This window comes from Emydura macquarii, unplaced genomic scaffold, assembly GCF_026122565.2.
Source record: "Emydura macquarii macquarii isolate MOO-44397 ecotype Brisbane River unplaced genomic scaffold, CSIRO-AGI_Emac_v2 contig_2199, whole genome shotgun sequence".
NCBI classification, from domain to species: Eukaryota; Metazoa; Chordata; order Testudines; family Chelidae; genus Emydura; species Emydura macquarii.
The window spans coordinates 2111906-2132288 of record NW_027132336.1 but is presented as its reverse complement, the minus strand read 5'-3'; the positions used below and the strand labels follow the sequence as shown (position 1 = coordinate 2132288).

The 20383-nt window shown below is 42.1% G+C and overlaps 1 protein-coding gene across 1 annotated transcript in view; it reads left to right on the top strand.

Moving 5' to 3' along the window:
• DOK7 (docking protein 7) overlaps nt 1-20383 on the top strand; it is a 97346-nt gene that overhangs the window by 26190 nt on the left and 50773 nt on the right. Inside the window, exons 5-7 of the mRNA XM_067558882.1 lie at nt 286-405; nt 13823-13930; nt 16014-16888. Coding sequence (XP_067414983.1) covers nt 286-405; nt 13823-13930; nt 16014-16888 — 1103 coding nt within the window. The remainder of the gene's footprint in view (nt 1-285; nt 406-13822; nt 13931-16013; nt 16889-20383) is intronic.

The following is a 20383-nucleotide window of genomic DNA, read 5'->3' as shown; positions in this document are numbered from 1 at the left end:
TCCACTGCTTGTATTTTGACTTTAAGTTGGTTTTGGTTGCATGGCTCTCAGAAAGCTAATTGAGAAGGTAGAAATGATTGAGTCTGCTGCTTATAGTTTATCAGGTCAAAATGTATTGCCATTAAATTTGTTCCTTTTATTTTTTTTCTCAGAATATATCCCACTGATTTCTTTTTTTGACTAGCACACAACATTCTTTTGATTACCACATTTAAATATTTAATTTATATGCTTCTGTGTTGAGTGCAGATAAAAAGTCTGTATTAATGTTGTGCTTTCTTTCAGGGGCTGGTGTTTTTTTCCTTTCTTGTGCCGAAGGAGAGCAGATCAGCTTTCTGTTTGACTGTATCGTTCGTGGCATCTCCCCAACGAAAGGCCCTTTTGGGTTGCGTCCAGTCCTACCAGGTTAATATAGGAAGTATAAAGTAACCTTGCAAAGTAGGAACTTGCCATGTCTAGCACATATTGCTAGGATTGGAATTACAGCTTGCAGACACTAGGGCATGGAAAGTGCAAAGTGGTTTTCATTCTGAAATGTCACAGTACAGATTTATCAGTTGAATGTCCCAGTTTCCCCTGTTGCTCCAGCTCATTCATATTTCTGCTGCTGCTGGCCTTTGCTTGTTCTTATCTAACTATACTAAAATATAATATTCTGAATAGAGATAGGTCCAAACCAAATCTGAAGTTTGAATATTCCAGGTTTGAACTTAGATCCATATTTGAATCTGTCTGCTGTTTGCAGTCTTGATAATTTGCTGAGCCAAATCCCTAGAACATCAATTTTGGGGCCATATGACATCTGAAACCCCTTCCAAAGCCCACTGAAATCATTGGAAAACTCCCAATTAACTTCTAGTGCTTTAGACCAGGCCTCTTCATTCTGATCTGAATTTTGCTGTTCAGGTTCTTCTCTGGTGAGTAAGAAAAAGGAATTTAATCCTATTTTGTGGTAAATGCTGCATGCACTGTAGTGTTCAGAGACAAAATTAGATGTGATCTTGCAGGAGTTCTATGGCCTTTTGGTTTGAGCAGGTGTGGAAATGTAATACACAATTAGAAGGAGTATGTCAACCAGGGCAGGAAGGTGGAAGAAGAGCTTGTAGAATAATAGCTGTGAAATGTCTGGTGAAGCAGGAAGCTTTTATAATGGTGGAGGAAGGGGGATTTCACATCTATAGCAAATGTTATTTGCACTTTTAGGTGTATTTAAAGGCTTTCCTGATAAGAATAGTTCTAAAGGATTTTTATCACTGCTGTAAACACACAAACAAAACCAGTCTCTTGTGTTGAAATGTGATCTAAAAGATGTAGTTTGGATGTGAAATTTTGTGGAAAGACAGACAAACAAAATCAGTCTTGCCATCTTAAAATGACAGATTCATATTATATACAGAACTTGATTCATTTTTCGCTTCCTTGCAATCAATGCTTGCATACCACTGTAAATAAAACTAATGAGAAAAAGGCAAATCCAGGCCTGTAATGGCTCACTAATTTTATATGCTGTTTTGAATTTGTAATATGAACATGAATTAATTAATTAAAAATTGCCAAACAGTTAATTCATAATAAAATCCTTTTGACATCACAAAAGTGGTTGGGGATGTTCAGATTTATAATTTTGTCTGTTAAGGTAGGCTCAGACTTTAATTATGGACATGCAGAAACAAATAATTTAATTTGTCAAAAACTTATTAGGTCTCTAAAAGAGGTTCAGTTCAGTTAAAGAATTATGACCATGGACTAATTCTAATTCTAACTAAATTCTAACTTTTGAGTGCTTGACTTTTTCAGATTTAATCTTCTTTTAACACATTTTTAATATAATTACATATTTAAAAAAAAACCTTAAAAGTTAAAAACAAAAATTCCATCATGTAGAAATATACTTACAGAGCCATAGTACAATCCTCTATCACTTGAGCTAAGTAGGTAACAGGCTTCTGCTGCTACCTGTTATCTTCTGTGAGGGCCTGCCAAAAGAGTGGGATAAGACATGCTTTGCCAGTGGGTTTCACAGCTAATTTGCTAGACAGGAATAACAGGTTCAACTCCAGGTTCTAGTTTTCAAACGATTCTTCCCCACTTCCTCTCAGCCTCTCCCTATCCCTTTCTGCATCTGTCTGCACATCTCTGTACTTGTCCTTCATTCCTGTCCTTCCCCTTCCTCCTGCTCCCATCACCTCCCTCTGCTGTCCCACTCTCAATTCCTGCCAAGTTCTCCCTGCCTGTTCCTATTCTCCCCATCCATCTCCTATATGCCCCCAATCCTAGCCTCTCCCTCTCCCTCCCAACCTGCTCATACTCTCTCCAGTTCCTGGCTCCTTCTCCTTTTCACCCTATTTTCTGACCCCCTCTTCCAGCCTCTGTCCCCCTCTCCTGGCTCCACTTCCTAACCATTCTCCCCCTTGAGCTCCAGCCCCTGTTCCCTCACCCTGCACCTCTTCCTGTGCCCCACATTGTTTCTCACCCCTCATCATTCCAGTCAGGCTTTTTCCTTCTCCTCCTCCTCCACACTGCCTGTGGTAGTACTGAGAGCACAAGAAAGATGATTTCCCTGTTCTCAGTTCCTGTACTTGGTGCCAGAGCTGTCCCTGGCTGCGTGGCGCAGCCATTACAGGGACGGCCCTGTTCAGCTCCTGCAGCCTTAGGAAGGAGCATGTTCAGTGCAGATGGAGTCTTCAGAAAATTTAGCTGTCAAACTCTAACAAGTTTCTATTGAACATATGTGAACTGCAATATTTTCAGAGGCTCATAACTGATGAAACATAGCTATAGCTTCACAACAAAGTGGTTGTAAGAATATTTTTAGCATGGGCAAAGCAATTTATTTTTCCCTAATCTCATTCTTGGAAAAAGCTGAACCATTTATCTGGAAATTTACAAAATAAACCAGTTTATTGACAATAACAAATTATTTCCAAATTGAGGCAAACACCTTGGAAAGAAAATTCCAGCCTGAATAGTTTAAGTTTGGCAAAGTTATCAGCAACTAAAAGCTGGCTAATATAATGGAAAGTGTTGCTACCTGTGCTGCCTATAATACATTTTGAGAAAATCATGCCTCTGTTATTCCAGATTTATCAGACTGTAACTCCATTGGAGTAGGTAACTTGAGTGAAGTTATTCTAGATCAGTGTTTCTCAACCTGGGGGTTTAGAGGGGTCGCAAGTGCAGAGCTGGTATTGGGGGTGGCAAGAAAGGCAATTGCCTGGAGCCACAGGGGCGCCATGAAACTAAGTTACATGCCTCAGCCCCGTGGGGGTGGGACTCAGGCTTCAGGGGTACAGTAGTTTGGAAAGGTTAAGAACCACTGTTCTAGATTTATATTAGGGGAGCAGAATTTGGCCCTGTGTTGCTTTTGTACAGTACAGTATATTAGGATTTTACATTGCTAGTAGCCAATTCTAGATGTATTTGCATGCCCAAATCTCCCTTTGGCTTTAAGGAATACATATGAGACCTGTATTGGAACAGATTTGAAAGAACTAATCCAGTAGGTTGAGTAAATGATAGTTTTTCCCACCTAGTTTTTTACTTTCTAGAGAGTCCAGAACAGCAGCTAAAATATATTTCATTTTAAAATGGTATCTAAAATGTATTTCATAATTTTTTTTGAGAGAATAAAGCTGCAAGACAGGTATAATCAGAATTGTTAAAGGGAGACAGTAGCTTATGAGAACTGGGAGAAGTATGTTTCCCATGTCCTAGCATTGCAGTGCATTGAGTGTATTTATAGCTTATTTGGTTGTTTTGTCTTCCACTGAAATGTTAGAATTGGTTACTGCTTGATGCAGACAGCCAGAACTGGGGATAGCAAAGCATATGTACCTGTGAATGATGGGGTACTTTTTTCCTTAAATTAATACAAATCAAAGAACTGTAATAGAATAATCACCAATGAAATGATCAAAACCGACAAGAGACAAGAGAAATGTGTTGTGTTACGTCTGTTATTCCTGGTGTTAAACTCCCCCTCTCCCCTCCCCCCTGACACAACAGCACTAAGGAGTGTGTATTAGCTCCTCCTGCACGCTCTGCAGCAGTGGTTCGCTAATAAACATAATTCTTAAAGCTGGCCACATTAAATGCATATTTAAGACATATGCTAAAATGATACAAGAAATCCTATAGTGCTGGAGATTCATGTGCAGACTAGTTTTCCTTATCAAGTATTCCATTACACAGAATGTACTGTATTACTTGAAAAGGTCAGGTCGCCACCAGCTGCATACTGTATCTGGCAAGAGTATCAAAATCCATCCAATCTGTTGAAAGGAATATGTTAAATAGATAAATCATCCCTGCATTTTAGCTAACTAGATCTAAACTTCCTTGTAGTGAATTATACCCATAAATACTCCAATTATTAATATTTATGTTTAAATTTATTAATGCAAAACCGTGTTGGACATTAATACATTCTTCCTTGGGACTCTGTTTATGAAATCTTCTGAATTAAATAATTTGATTTAGAAATTTAAGTATGAACCAGCTTTCTCTCCATAATTTAATGATGGATTTTGGATTTCTGCCTTTGACTACTCCTCTCAGACAGCTTGGAATTTAGAGACATGCCTCCTTGATAGTTTCAAGAAGGCAAAAGAGTCCTTTAATGTTTGTTTAATGTAACAAAGGGTATTTTTGCAAAAAGAGAGAATTTAGTGCAGTGAAAGGAGTCAGATTGAATTCCACTATATAAAGAATAGGTATAATCTGGGGAAGCAACAAATAAGCTTTCTCAGGCTGCCCTTCCGCTATGCCCTGGTCTACACTTACCTGGAGATTCGGCGTCAGTCGACGGGAGTTACGCAAACTACACAGAATAACTTGCATAACTCATGTCGACTGTGTGCTTCCCTTCTGTGTGGTGTCTTCACTGTGCTGTTCCCGTTGACGCAGCGCTACGCTACTTGAGGGGGTGGTTTTACTCAATCGACTTCCTGGGGATTGAGCGGGTCTACACTGACCGCTCAGTCGATCCAGAAAGATCGATCTGGCAGCGGCAACTTTGCCGCCGTCAGTATGGACATGCCCTCGGTCTATGGGTAGGAAGAAATGGTGACGTATGCCTTTGAAAGCCTTTTCGGTGCAGAAATTTCACTGAGCATTTCTGTTATATGGCACTCTGTAATTATTAAATATTAACCTGAAGAAACTGTAGGGGAAAATACAAATTGAAAAACTGGCATATTCTATTGTTTTTATTTGCCATAATGATAATTTGACTAATTCAAAAAACATCCAATTTCCAAAGGTGGCAGCCTTAATTGCATGCACAAGTGGGCACATAACTATGCAAATGTGGCCATTATATGTTTAGGTGCATACTTGTTTGCCCAAATGCAGGATTTGCATGTGTGGTTTAGATATCCAGTTTTGAAAAGTATAGTGCAGTTGCGTAAAAATTTTTTTTGCCAATCCATACTTTCTATTCTGATATGCATATTTTAAGATATATTTAGTGTTTATGAAACTTGTTCTATATTTGAATAATCACTGCAATGATTTGGAATGGACCATCCAAACAAATATAATTATCTCTCTAATAATTAACCCATTATCCATAAATCCAAAATAAAGTTTAGAAGGATAAGATGTGATAGCTCGCATTTATTATTAATTATTATTACATACAATATTTATTGATGGAGCTCTAACATTGTTATCAACACAGTGCAAGCATGAAAGACACAATCCCATCCCTGAAGATTCAAAGAGCCTGATCCTGCAGCATTTAAATTACAGCAGCATCCCCAGGGTGCCCTCCGACTGGAATGTCTGCAGTGCTATGGCCTCATTTCAGCATGCTCTTGGTATGCTTCCTGTGTCCGGGCTTATGAGTGGGGGTGTGCATAGGCATATGGTTGTTAGCTTTACGGCTGTCTTCCACAGTGCCTGCGCTGAAGGAATTCTTCAATCAAAAATGCAGGTTGGCGGGAGTACCACCGTTCGGTGCCATTCTGGCAGTGGGTGCCTAGCCTTAAGGAAAATTGACTGTCGAGTGGCCATACTGGAACTTATAGGGGATCGTGGTAGCACTAGGACTCTACTCATTCCAGTCTTCCATGACTACGTCCGGAAAATGATCCGTGGCATTGACCAGCCCCATGTGGGATCCAGACTCTGGATCCAATACCGGCACTGAACTGTGGGACCCTGGAGGTAGAGGCAGCTCCCCTTGAAGAGGAGGAGGCAACACTGGATGAGGTGGTGGCCAGCCCGGCTCCCCCAATACTGCCAGATGATTTTTGGGCACACCAAGAACTCCTTAAAATGATCGCGTCCAACCTGAGGTTGAAGGCTGAGAAGCTCACAGAACTTATGGACCGCCTCTTTTTGATATCCTGGCAGCTGTGGCACTGGTTAAAGTCACATTGCTGGTACACAAAAGAGTGCTGAAAGTTGTCAAAGCCCTATGGCAGACCTCATCCTCCCTCCCGCCAATATCCAAAAGGGCCAAGAAGGAATATTATGTTCTGGCAAAGAGATATGAATACCTGTTTTCACACCCACCCCCTGGATCCCTGGTGGTGGCTGCAGCGAATGAGGGGATGGGCAGGGCCAGGCAAATTGAACACCTAAAAACAAGGATGCTAAAAAGCTGGACTTGTTTGGAACAAAGATTTATTCCACAACCAGTCTTCAGTGCAGAATCTCCAATCAGCAGGCGTTGCTGGGAAGATACAGTTATAACATGTGTAACTTCATGGCCAAATTCAAGGACTCTCTGCCACAGGACACCAGGCAGGAATTTGTGTCCATTTTGGAGGCGGGCAAGATGGTGGCTAGAGCCTCCTTCCAAACAGTGCTGGATGCTGCCAATTCTGCAGCCAGGTCAGTGGCTTCAGCAGTATCCATGTGATGATGTTCCTGGCTGCAATCCTCAGGATTGCCTCAGGAGGTGCAGCATTCTAAACAGGAGCTCCCATTCAAGGGGAATGCCCTATTTTTAGAGCAGACTGATACCAGGCTTCAGGGCCTGAAAATCTCCAGTGCCACTTTACAATCCCTTGGCCTGTATACAACTGCAGGCCTCTAGGAGACAGTTCTGGCCACCACAGCCACCGCCTACACATTCGGGTCAGCCGTGGCAAGGAACCTATAAGAGACAGTACAGAGATGATGAGTTTAAGCACTGCCATCCCACTTCTTCCTCCTTTGCTGCCCAGTCGGTCCCTGTGCACCATCAGGGTGGCCCACGACAGGTGTTTTGAAGGTATGTGTGAGGACGGCTTCCCAGTCTGGTCTCAAGATCCATCCCCCCATTTATTTTTTAACTGACTGTTCCCCTTGCTTTCTGCCTGGGCCCAGATACATCAGACTGTTGGGTCCTCAGCACCATATCAGATGGTTACATCCTGCATTTTCTACAGTATCCCCCCTCCCAATATCCCTCCTTCTTTCTCTTCATGGACCCTTTTCACAAGCAACTTCTCATTGAGGAGGTGGAAACCCTCCTATGGATAGGGGCCGTGAAGGAAGTTCTTCAAAACATGAGAGGGAAAGGGTTTCAGTCCAGATACTTTCTTATTCCAAAGAAGCCTCAGACCCAACCTGGACCTGCGTCACCTCAACAGATACCTCAAGAAGTTGAAGTTCTGCATGGACTCCCTAGTTTTCATCATCCCGTCTCTGGATCCAAGAGACCAATATGCCACCCTTAACTTAAAGGATGCATATTTCCATTTTCCGTGGCCGAAGGAGATTCCTCTGATTTGTGGTGGGCCAACGACACTACCAGTTCTCTTCCACCCCAAAGGTTTCACAAAAGGTATGGCAGTAGTGGCTTCTTACCTGAGGTGTCGAGGGGTGCAGATTTACCAATACCTTGATGACAAGGGCAAGTTGCAATCTTAGGTCCAGGCCAGCTACAGTCTCGTGAGAGCTACCTGTCAAAATTGGGGTCTGCTCGTGAACAAGCAAAAATTGATTGTGTCCTCTGTTCAACAGATAGAGTTGATAGGAGCAATTCTCAACTCCACACAGGCCAAGGCCTTTCTTCTGGAGTCCCGGTTCCAAGTCATGTTGGGTCTCATTAGACATACAGTCCCACCTGATCATGACTGCTCGGTCTTGCCTTAGACTGCTGAGACACATGGCAGCCTACATGTACGTGGTCCGGCGTGGTCGTCTACATTTCTGACCCCTACCGTCGATCTACACTCCGAGAGGGAATGATCTGGACCTTGTAGTCACACTTCCACTGCATGTCTTGTCATCCCTAACTTGGTGGATGAATCTTCGTTCAGTGTTACAGGGATTGTCCTTCAAAGGGCTTTCCCCCTTGGTGACGTTGGACTTCGATGCTTCAGATCTGGGATGGGGAGCCCACTTCAACGACTCAGCACACAGGGGCTCTCGACACAGGAGGATCGCTCTCTCCACATAAATGTCAGGGAGCTCAAGGCGATATGCCTGGCTTGTCAGATGTTCCTTCCCTTCCTGGCTGGCAAGGTAGCCCAGATTCTGATGGACAATACCGCCATGATGTTTTACCTCAACAAGCAAGATGGTGCTCAGTCATCACCCCTGTGCCAGAAGGCTGTCCGCTTATGGGACTTCTGTGTGTAGAACACCATTCATGTTGTAGCTTCACATCTCCTGGGCATCAGGAATGCACTAGTGGATCTCCTCAGCAGGTCCTTTTCATCTCGTCATGAGCAGATGGTCCATCCAGAGGTTGTCAGCCTGATTTTCCAAAAGTGGGGGACTCCCCAAGTGGATCTGTTCGCGTCCAGACAGAACAGGAAGTCCCAACTGTTCTGCTCTATCCATGAGCTCGCCAGAGGCTCTCTTTCCAATGTCTTCCTGCTCTCCTGGACAGGGTTGCTGCTGTCTGCCTTCCCGCCTGTATCACTGGTCCACAGGGTCCTGCTGATGATCAAGCAGGACAGAGCGAACATGTTACTGATAGCCCCAGTGTGGCCATGACAGCACTGGTTCAGCACCCTGCTGGAGCTCTCAACAGCAACCCCACTGGAACTGCCACTTTGGCCAGGCCTTCTGTCCCAGGACCATGGGCGTCTGCTGCATCTGGATCTAGCATCCCTGCACCTGACAGCATGGCTGCTGTATGGCTGAATGCAGAGGAGCAGGCTTGCTCAGTGCAAGTTTAGCCAGTTCTAATGGGCAGCAGAAAGCCTTCTACCAGAGCAACATACTGGGCCAAATGGAAGAGGTTTTCCTGTTGGGCCTTGGACTGGAACCTTTCTCCTCACTGAACCTCAATACAGCCCCTATGGGACTACCCGTTACATCTCAAGAATCAAGGCCTAGCTCTCTCATTACTTAAGGTTCACCTGGTGACTATTTCGGCCTTCCATCCTCCAGTCCAGTGTAGATGAGTTTTCTTCCAAGACATGATGATCAGGTTCTTAAAAGGCCTGGAGAGACATCCGCAGATGTGGATGAGGATATCCACTGACCATTTTTTTTTTTTTGCAGATGGTGGATCGGATGTGGATCTCAAGGTGGGGAAGCAGCTGTCTGCAGCTCATAGCTTTTGAGGCTGCTTCCCTGCCTTTGAGATGGGGGTGGGGGCTGGCCATCGATCAGCTGTTTGGCTGGGCTCCCCTGCTTCTGGGACTAACCTCCGATTGCCATCTGCAGTGAAGCTGATTGGGGCGGATGCAGATCGGACGCAGATCCACATTTGTGTATCTGCGCAGGGTTCTACCTATTCTACTGAATCTAGTTCTTTCAAGGCTGAGGCCCCTTCCCCCATCCCCCCATGCCTTTGAGCCATTAATGTCCTGCCCTCTGCTGCTCCTCTCCTGGAAGGTTTCCTTCCTGGTGGCAATCACCTCAGCATGAAGGGTTTCCGAGATCAGAGCACTAATGTCGGAACTGCCTTTATACCGTGTTTTACAAAATCCAGCTGCGACCCCACCCAGCCTTCTTACCAAAAGGTGTCAAAGTTCCAGTAACCAGGATATATTCCCGCCTGTGTTCTTTCCGAGACCACACAGATCCAGTGAGGAGCGTAGTTTCCACACCCTGTTAGATAGGCCTTGGTGTTTTACATTGAAAGGACTAAACCCTTCCAAAGGTCGATGCAGCTTTTTGTCGCAGTGGCAGAAAGGATGAAAGGTTTTGCTGGTCTCCTCCCAGAGGATCTCCTCATGGATAACTGCTTGCATCAAGTTCTCTCATGAGCAAGCAAAGACGTCTCTGACAGCAATTGTAACAGCTCACTCGACCTTGATGCAAGCCTCAGCAGCAGCCTTCCTGGCACAGGTGCTGATCTAAGACATCTGCAGAGCTGCTATCTGGTCTTCAGTTCGTACTTTCGCATCCTATTATACTGGGCTGGGACGATGCCAGCTTCAGCAGAGCAGTATTGCAAGTAGCACATCCATGAACTCCAAACTTGTGAGTCACCTAACATGGAATCGACATGAACAAGAACTTGAAGAAGATAAAATGGTTACTAACCTTTCATAACTGTTGTTCTTCAAGATGTGTTGCTCCTGTCCATTCCATGACCGCCCTCCATCCCCACCTGTCAGAGTTGACGGCAAGAAAGTACTGAGGGGGTGCAGGGCTGGCGGCACCTCATATACCGCCGCATGAGTGCGGGGCACCAGAGGGTGCCAGAGCCAATCCTATGAATACTGCTAAGGCAAAAAATCTGACAGTCATTCATGAGGGTGCACATACACTGAACATGGAATGGACATGACCAACACATCTCGAACAATAATTATGAAAGGTTAGTAACTGCTTTTTTTTTTTTTTTTTTAAGACCAGGTTGGACAAACACCTGTCAGGTATGGCCTAGGTTTACATGGTCTTGTCAGTGCAGGGGGCTGGACTAGATGACCTCTTGAGGTCCCTTCCAGTCATACATTTCTGTGATTCTACGTAATGCTCATCCCATGCTGTTGGAGCTTTTATATACATGAATAAAATTTCACAGTATGAAAGTATTCAAAATATCCCACAATGGACTGCTCAGCTCGTTCTAATGAATACCCACCAACGCTCATGATAAAAATAAAATCCCTCCATCACAGGCATCTCTAGTCCATTCAACCTTCACGTAACCCCTGCTAATTGACCAGGAAAGCAGGGCCAGCAGAAGATTTCAGCAGCTGGTTCACAGATTCCTACACAGAAGGGGATCCATTTCTGTGTGGAAATAATGGACCCCTTTCTTAATTTGAATGTTTGCGTGAATCTAAGTGCTTAGATACTGTGGGCACAGGTGTACAGAAAACTGAGAGAGAGCGTTTTCATGAAATGACTCTCTGGCTGGAGCGCTAAAGAGGTTGTGTGGGAAGATGCTGTAGACACTTCCTCAGACAACTGTGTCAATACCGGTCATGCTGTCACTGTCCTGGGATTTTCTGGAGCAGAGACTTCCAGTCATGGCAAGTTGTTCCAAATTGTTTAGTGGTTTTGTATTGTGCACAAATGGGGCATAGGATGTGACGCCACCAAACGTTTTTACTTGTGACCTAAACCAGTATGAAAAAAATATAGTTCACTGGAGATCAGGAGCTAATACATTTTAACCCACGTTTCCTCCTGTCCCACCTTAATCAAATCTTTTTGTAGATTCTGTCTGGATTTGTTCACTCACCCACTGTACCAGCCTTGCACTTGAAGTGCTTTGTAAAACTCCTCTCTGCTGAACTAGATAGATGAGAGCACTTCAATAGAGGCAGCAGAAGAAACCAGTGAGAGCATGCCAAAATGGAGGGGCATTACAACTAACCGCTCTGTACTCTCAGGTCATGGACAAATGCAAACAGCAACCTGCAATATGGTATACAAAGAGCCAACTCCTTGCTTAGGTATGTCTGTATTTGCCATGAGGATTAGTGGCCAAATCTTGTATTTTATACTGGCAAGATTCCCATTGTAGGCAACTGGAGTTTTGCTTAAATAAGGATTTGCAGTATTTGGTCCTAATCAATGCTTAAAATGGATTGGGTTGCAGAGAAATGGGGAGGGAGCGGGGTTTATAGACCCAGTGTCAAAAAAGAGATTTTGGAGATACATCTGAGACATGTCAGGTACTAACAAAGATTATAAAGAGAATATATGTCAGGACAGCATGGGGTTGTGAAACGGGAGTTCACTTTGTTCTAATAACAGGCCTTGACAGACCTATTTCTTTGAGAACACTTTAAGCCCTGGCCTTTGCGGAACAGCTTTAATGTTCAGTATAAGCAGCTATAACTGACCAATATGTAGTATACCTGATTCATTCTGTCAGTTAAACCCAGGCTGCAGATCTGCGGAAATGGAAAGCCCACATAGATGGGGAGGAAAGCAAATCGGTTCACCATGCCTGTAACCTCTTCTCCAGTGATGGGTTTAGCGCCAGCTGATGTAGCCCAAAACGTCAGTGGGGAGAGGCAGGGCAGGGGGACCCTGGGAGATATTTTGAGTCAGCTAATCTCCTGAGTGTCCTCAGGTGGGTGGCTCCTATACAACCCTGGCTGAATCACTAAGCCTACTGTCTGAGGGTGGGCAGCAATAGCTGTCACATGGTGGTGAAGGTCTCTATTGACTCATCGGCACCTGTAGGAATGAACCAAGCCCAAGTCTTTGAGGATGGAGAAATGCAATGTAAAAACATGGAAACCTTGGCTTTCACAGTTAGAAATTGTTCATCTCAGCCAGTCCGTCAACAGCAATTTATATCTCTCTTTATCCTTCCTCTCCTGCTAAATGATTCCATGTAGGTTTGGTAGAGATGCAATGACTATAAGGGTGAGGAGGAATGTGGTAACTGCAGCTGTGCCGAAGCTAATCTCTATTATGAGAGCTACTGAAACTTCCGCGATAGAATGAGTTAGCAGACTATATACACTGCAGCTGTTAAGCATGATGTACATTTTTAAGATGTGTTCAGTAATCTTGTCAAATTACTTTCAAGAATATAGTAATGATTGCTGCCAGCTTCTGGTTTTATTGCTGTGTGTGGCTAGAAAGAATGGCTTGCTCTCTGAGGAAAGTGCTCACACGTTTGTGACGTGTTCAATACCCCTTATTCAACCACCTCCCATGCCTCTTTCATTATGACATTTCATTGAGCTAGACTGGCCAAACCAGTAGAAAATGTACTATAAAGAATGATCCTGCATAGGCAAGGAGATGGGCTACATGATCTAATTGGCCTTTTCCATCTCTAATTTTTATGAGGTTTTAAAAAATGACTTTTCAATAGCTGGCCTGGATGATCTCTTGAGGCCAACTTCCAGCCTCATATTTCTATGATTCTAATTTCTATGGTAGCAAAAATATTACCATCTTTGAATTAGTTTATAAATCCACACCAGGGTAAAAACCTAGCCCCTACTGAAATTAATGGCAAAACTCCCATTGACTTCACTGAGGGCAGGATTTCATCCTTAATTTTAAAGGTCACATGCCATCTTCTTAATCCCCCAGATCTAGGGTCTCATTTATGCACTCCTCTGCCATTGACTCCAGTGCAGTACCTCTGAGGATCAGTCCTCTAATTACTTCTTTCACTGACTTCAGGTTTGATCCTGAAAGATGCTGGGCATCCAGAACTCCTGCTAATTGCTCAGCGCCTCTCCAGGTCAGGCCTGAAGATAGTTTGTCCCATATCCTATCACCTTTGGGAGAGGGAAAATAACAAGATAAAAAATTTGCCAATCACATGGTAGTTGGGAAAGTAGACTATGCAAACACATGACAATGTTTGCTAAAGCCCAACAGTAGAAGATGAAGGATACCAATACATAAAGGGGCACCTATTTTTTGTTGTTGTTCTCTAAATACTTTCACTGCCTTTTTAAAAAACTTACATACCCATTTGTTCCTTCCTTTCTTAAAGACCCAAGTGCAAATCCAGCCTACATGGAGGAGAGAGTGGCCCATGAAGCTTTGCAGTTAGAAAAGCGCCTGAGCCTACTGTCTCATTCAAGTCGCCAGGGCAGTGGAGGTAAGACATGCTATGATCAAACTATGATACAAGCCTGGATTTTATTTCCAGGGTCTTTTTCCTGAGGCTTCCGAAATAAGAAAACCCATATCATTTTAATATATTGAGCCTTCTAAATAGATTGGACAAGGTCACTCTCTTAGCTCCCACTGCTTTAAGAGCATGATCTAGGGCTCACTGAAGTCAGTGGGACTATTTCTATTGTTTTCAGTGGAATTTGGATGAGACTCCAGGGCCCCAAGTCAGGAAGGTACTTAAGCATGGGCATAACTTTAAGCATATGAGTAGTCTCATTGGAGTGGGCAGTCTTATTGAAGCCACATACACGATCAAATACCTTGCTGAATCAGGACCAGTAAGATGAAGTGACTTGCATAAGTCCCACAGCAAGTCTGTGGCAGGGTTAGGAACAGAACCCAGATTTCCTGTCCTTTGACTATGACCTTCCTTCCTGTCTCTTTGGCAGCTTATATGCATGTCCATTTTAAAGACATTTAGCATATGGAGGCAGAATTTGGTGCTTAGTGTTTTAAATATATATTGACTTTCAAACTTTTTAAAAAGCCAATAACCATTAAAACTTTGTCCTTAGTAAAAATCTACTTTGTAAACAGAATAACACATTCCAGGGTGTATTTCTTGTGCAATACTCCAGAGTTTTTGTTTTGGAATGTATTGATCTTTACTTACTATATATATATTCTGATTATAAAGCTACGTCTTCATATTGAGACCAGGGCACATGAAATACAGGAGTCAAGAGCTAAAGAAAAAAAGTTAGATTTAGGGGGCTATATTTTGATTTCTTTTGCATCAGTGCAAATCCAGAGTAACACCACTGAGTCCAATGAAGGTACCATTGTAACGGAGAATAGAATTTGACTCATAGGATCATATCCTTGATTGATGCAAAAGGACATAGCTCTATTGACTTCAGTGGAGGAATACTTATTTACACCAGCTAAGAATCTGTTCCACGATGTCTAAAATTAATAACAATTAAATGACCCATTGTCCACCTCTTCATTTTAGTTCTTATATAAGAAGGCAGAAAATCACTTTTTATACCATAATATCTTTAATTGGGATGAAAATGCCTGGCTGTCCTTACCATGACAATAGACAGCCCTTTCTTAGTTTTCCACTTCCAGTGAATGCTTATGGTATATATGATTGTCTGTGTAAATACTCCTGTTACAGCTTCTAGTGGGGAAAAATATTTTTTCAATCCATGCATAAATGTGTTATGTGTAATATATATATATATATATATTATGGATACAAAGCTATTATCATAACCATATCAGTCACATTTTCCTCTGCCCATATGATGTATAATTATTTTTTCTTTGGTATGTTGTAGAATTTAGTTTAGGGTCTATTAGCCTCAAAGATAATCTTGAGCTAAACAATTGATTTTTATGCCTGATGCCTATTTAAATGTTGACTTTTCAATTATTTTGTTAAAATTAATTGATAAGAGATAAAAAGCATCAAATGTGTTGGTGGGGGGGGGTGGACTAGATCAGAGTTTCTCAAACTTTTTGATACTAGGGACTGGCTTGCTGCCTTTCTAAACTGTGTCAGAGAGACCACGGACTGGTCATTGAGAAATACTGGACTAGATGACCTCTTGAGGTCCCTTCCAGCCCTACAGTTCAGTGATTTCTATGAAACAGTTGAGAAACTCATTCAACAGCTTCAAAACAAATACTAACATTAAAATCTAACAGACAGCTTGTGGCAATTTAGAATTAAAAGCTTACATTTTTGAAACATCCTCATTCAGCCTAGTTCTCCTCTCTGGTGTAGATCAGGAATAGCTTAACTGAAGTCAATGAAATAACACTGGGGTAGAATATATGTCAGCCAGGGGAGATTCAGGCACATCATTTTCAAATGTAGCATAGAATGTGATATATTTTCAGAGAAACAGCAAATTTACACAAAGGGCACCAAGTTATTTTTTAATCCTTTTTCTGGGGGTACAAATTGTAACTTGCACTCTATTAATATTGTCCTTTCCTTGCTTTTAGTTTAATTATATTTTGAACATGAATTGATCTAGTTTCTTTTATTCCAGGAGATGATAGAAGCCTGTCAAGTTCATCTTCAGATACCAGCCACTCTGACGCTAGTGTTGGGAGCAGGTTAACAATTTGGCCTGAACAGTCTTCAGCCAGCACTTCTCAAGAGAGTCATGGACTGGCAGCTGCAAAGGGCATTCATTTTGGGGAAGAAAAAACGCATGCAGAAGGGGCACGTGGCACCACCAAACCACCTCCTAAGCCTCTTCGTCCTAGACAACTACAGGAAATAGGTCGTCAGAGTTCTTCTGACAGTGGGATAGCTACTGGTAGTCACTCTTCTTACTCTGGAAGTTTCTCTTCCTATGCTGGGAGTCTGGATATTTGCCATGGTGATGAGTTTGGATCATTGCTTAGCCTGCCATTGAACCTTCCTTCAGATCAGAATTTATGTACTTGCCTGCACAGTGAGCCGCAGAGCAGCTTAAGCTCAGAGTATCAGGTTCCTAGCCCTCTCAGACATATTTATGATATACCCAGGAGTTTGTTACCGGCAGCTGCTAAAGACGTGCAACAAAAGAGTGGCGATTCCACCCAACCAAAGGACCAGGACCCAGCACCTCAAGTCGTTAGTGACCCTAAGCTGCTGGTACCACACTCGGAAACACGGATGGCACCTGAGCAGAGCCAAGACAGGGGGAGGCATGCATCCTTACTCCCAGAAAGCACCAAAGACTCAAGTGATGAGTCATATGTGGATTTTGTTTCGAGGTGGTCAGATGTAAAACCACAAGGACAGGTGTTAGACTCTAAAAGTAGTGAGTTGGCACCACCTAGTGGAGTCCCAGCTGACCCCTGTGAAATATGTAGCCCCCACCCTGGGATGACAAGAACTCTCTTTTCAGCTTGTCCAATCTGTGGTGGACTAAAGGTAAATACCTAACACTGAGCAGATGCTAACAAAGACTTAAGTATCTTATTTAACACCATTAATTTAAATGACTTAAGGATGTAAGAATAGTTGTGAATTGCAGCCTATTTCTTTTTAGGATAATAGAATTTGTGCTGTTTTATGGGAACGTTGAAAGGTTCAGTAGACAGCAGCCTCTTCCCTCCGTAAAAACCATGTCTGGAACAGGAAAACATTGAAACATATAGACCATCAAGCATTATCTATCTTTCAGTAGACCAGATTCTGCCCTTGGATGCGCATGAGTGACTCACATTGACTTCAATAGAAACGTCACAGGCACATCAGAGGGTTGAATTTGTCCTGTGTTAATTAACTTTGTACAAATGAGGATGCCTTGCTGTTGAGTAGAGTGAAGGGAGGCTGAAAAGGATGGATGATACTCTAGGATAGCCATTTTTTAAAGATACATATTTATTTTGATAGATATTTCTATTGTGCTAAAATCATTGTAGTATGTGAGTACCTCCTGTGCATGGGGACGTCAGAGTGGTGGAGCTTCTGATTGGTGAAGGAAAACATAAGAGCTACTATACTGGAACAGACTAATGGTCCATTTAGTCCTGCATCATGTCACTAAGCATGGCCAGTACCAGATGCTTCAGAGAAGATGCAAGAAATTCTGCAATAGACAGTTAGTTATGGGACTACCAGTCCCCAGGGAAAATTCTTCATAACCATCAATAGTTACAGGTTGACTTAAGAACTGAAGCAAGAGGGTTTACATACTTTTCTACACTTTTTTATTTTAAAATATTTACTATTATGACTCTGGATATTCTTGTTGACCACATATAAATGTCTAATCCCTTTTTGAATTCTATTAAGTTATTGGCCTCAATGATATCCTGTGGCAATGAGTTCCACACATTAATCGTGTATTATGTGAAGAACGTATTTCCTTTTACCAATTTGGGAGAAGACTTTTTGTGGTGTTCTTAGTCTGGTTGCTAAACTGGAACAAGATAAAGCTGTGTTCATATTGGTGAGGCATTGAAAACCTGGGAAAGAAAGAATGTAAAAATTAGGAAATGAGTTATAAACTAGGAATTCAGGCGAAACTATTTCACTTAGAGAAACAGTTGTTAATTAAGGCAATTGAAGAGTATAATTTTAAATGTGGGAGTTACATAATTAATGGGAGCGAGAACAGGTTTCCAAATTCATAAGACACTAATAAGCTTGTTGGGCTATTGGCCTTTTCTTATCCTGCAGTTCTTCGTGTGCTTGTAGTGCAGTTTATTTTTAAGTGTCTGGGTGCTAGAGGATGGTATTGGCACTGTATGTCTTCAAAACTGTAAAGGACTGATGTAACTCCTTCCTCCTTTTCCAGTCTACTCCCTGATTGGATGATTGATTCTAAAGGCATCAGACAGACGCCACGTGGGAAGAAAATTGAGGTGCCACTGTACTTTCAGTAGGGAACAGTAACAGTAGGGAAATGTTGAAAAGGGTTTTATGCTGCATGGACAATAATCTAGAAAATAAACAATGACATGAGAAATGCTGGCCCCACTTGAACTCGTTTTAGTGCAGGATAAATACTTTTGCTTCTCTTCCCTGCCCATCTTAAAGTACTCTGAAAACGTGCTTTATTGAATTATACAGATAACAATTGTGTTTTTGTTAAAAGTAATCAAAACCATTGAACTATGACTTACATATATCAAGATCAATTCTTTTAGCAATGACTAATGGACCCTGTCCATGCCTTCTTTACACCTAATATGGTGAAGGCACAAATCCATATTCTGTAATTAAATAATTCCTATTGTACATGCTGTGAATAGGATATATTTGGGATATCACAAGGGGCAAACAGAATTGAATCATAGATTATTTGACATCAGTTCTTCACATCTATTTGAAGATGTTCAGAAAGTCTTTATTGGGCCAATGTTTTGTGTGCTTTTGCAATTTCAGTTAAACCGCTAATTAAATTGTGTTGATGTTTTTAAATTTCAGATATTTAGTGTAAGTAAATGAGATGACGAGAACAATACCATCCATAGCACTAATGAACTACATCAACGGTTTTTCATGTGCAGCCCCATTTGTGAACTTTTGCTAATCTTATAGTCCTCACTCAGGCAGAAGTTTATTTTCAATGATAATTTGACCAAGAAAGAAGGGAGTTAAAAACTTCAAGACTGGGGCAAATACAGGTGTGTGGTGTCCTCTGGCAACAGAACCAGTAAGGGAATCAGGATTTGGAGTTGTGGTGCAGGGGTGTGGACACCTGTGTGTCAGAGATCTGTGTATCAAGGGACTGAAAGGGACCTGGGGAGAGGATGGAGACCCATGGGTGTGGAAGGTAATATCTGCCTTTTCTAATCACGAGTGACTCCAGTAGCTAGTTAAGGAGCAATATTGAGAAGGCTCATCCACTCCACTAGTGACCAGAATGCAGGATATGAAGATTTGGGGTGTAAACTGGGGATCTTCTAGGCTCAGACAGAAAATATGGCAGTAACGCTTTCCTGTTTCACTCAAGGGGAAAAATATAACCACTGAGGAGTCAACCTATTGTACATTGAAATAAAACATAAAGGAACTAGAAATACATTAGCAGCTGAGGTTTAAGATCAAGAAGTAAATGTGCAAGCTGTTTTGTATTCTGTGGTACATTGTCCCAGTGTGCACAAGATTCCTTTCATTCTAAACTGCACTGTGTGTGCCTTTACCACTATATTTTCATATAGGTATTTTCAGTTATGCAGATAAATATTTTAGCTGAGATCCTTGTATAGTATGGGAATATTTTTAGGCTCAGAATCTTGGGTTGTTTTTTAGTAAGGTTTGCAGATTTATTACTGGGCCATGTTCATTCCGTTTCCAACTGCCTAATAGTCGTCATTAGAATGAGGAATAGCATTTCACTGTACATATTTTTTTCTGTAACTTCATTTGATACTATAGTTTAAAAGATAATGTCAAGATTTTTATAGGCTGGTAGTGGTTTTTTTTTAAAAACTCCTCCATTGTTTGTAAAATTTCATAGAAGCCTGGAAATAAAATTGTCTTTTCCAACTGATTTTGTCCTTTTCCATCTGGCAAATACTGGTTTTTTTTCCCCCTGCCCCAACTGTCACTGTCTTGCATTTTGAATGGATATGAAATGAATATGGCTGTTTTTATTTACTTCCTTATGGTGTACCAGCATCAGTGAGGATAGCAAGAAATGTGCCTACCTGTGGCAGTGGTGGCTCCGATCCTATATTCCTGGCTTACCCCAAAGTCTCATTGATTTCATTGTTTATGCCTGCAAAAGTATAGGATTAGACTAAAATTTTGCTAGTTAACTTGCTGTGACCCCATCAGCATAAAAATAAAAAGCATTGTTTTTCCATGGGCCTGTTATATAAAACACCAGCATATATTCAGCCAGTTGGATTGCTTGATCATCTGGAAATACCACTACTTCTGTGGAGATGAGGGGCCTAATTCTCTTCTCAC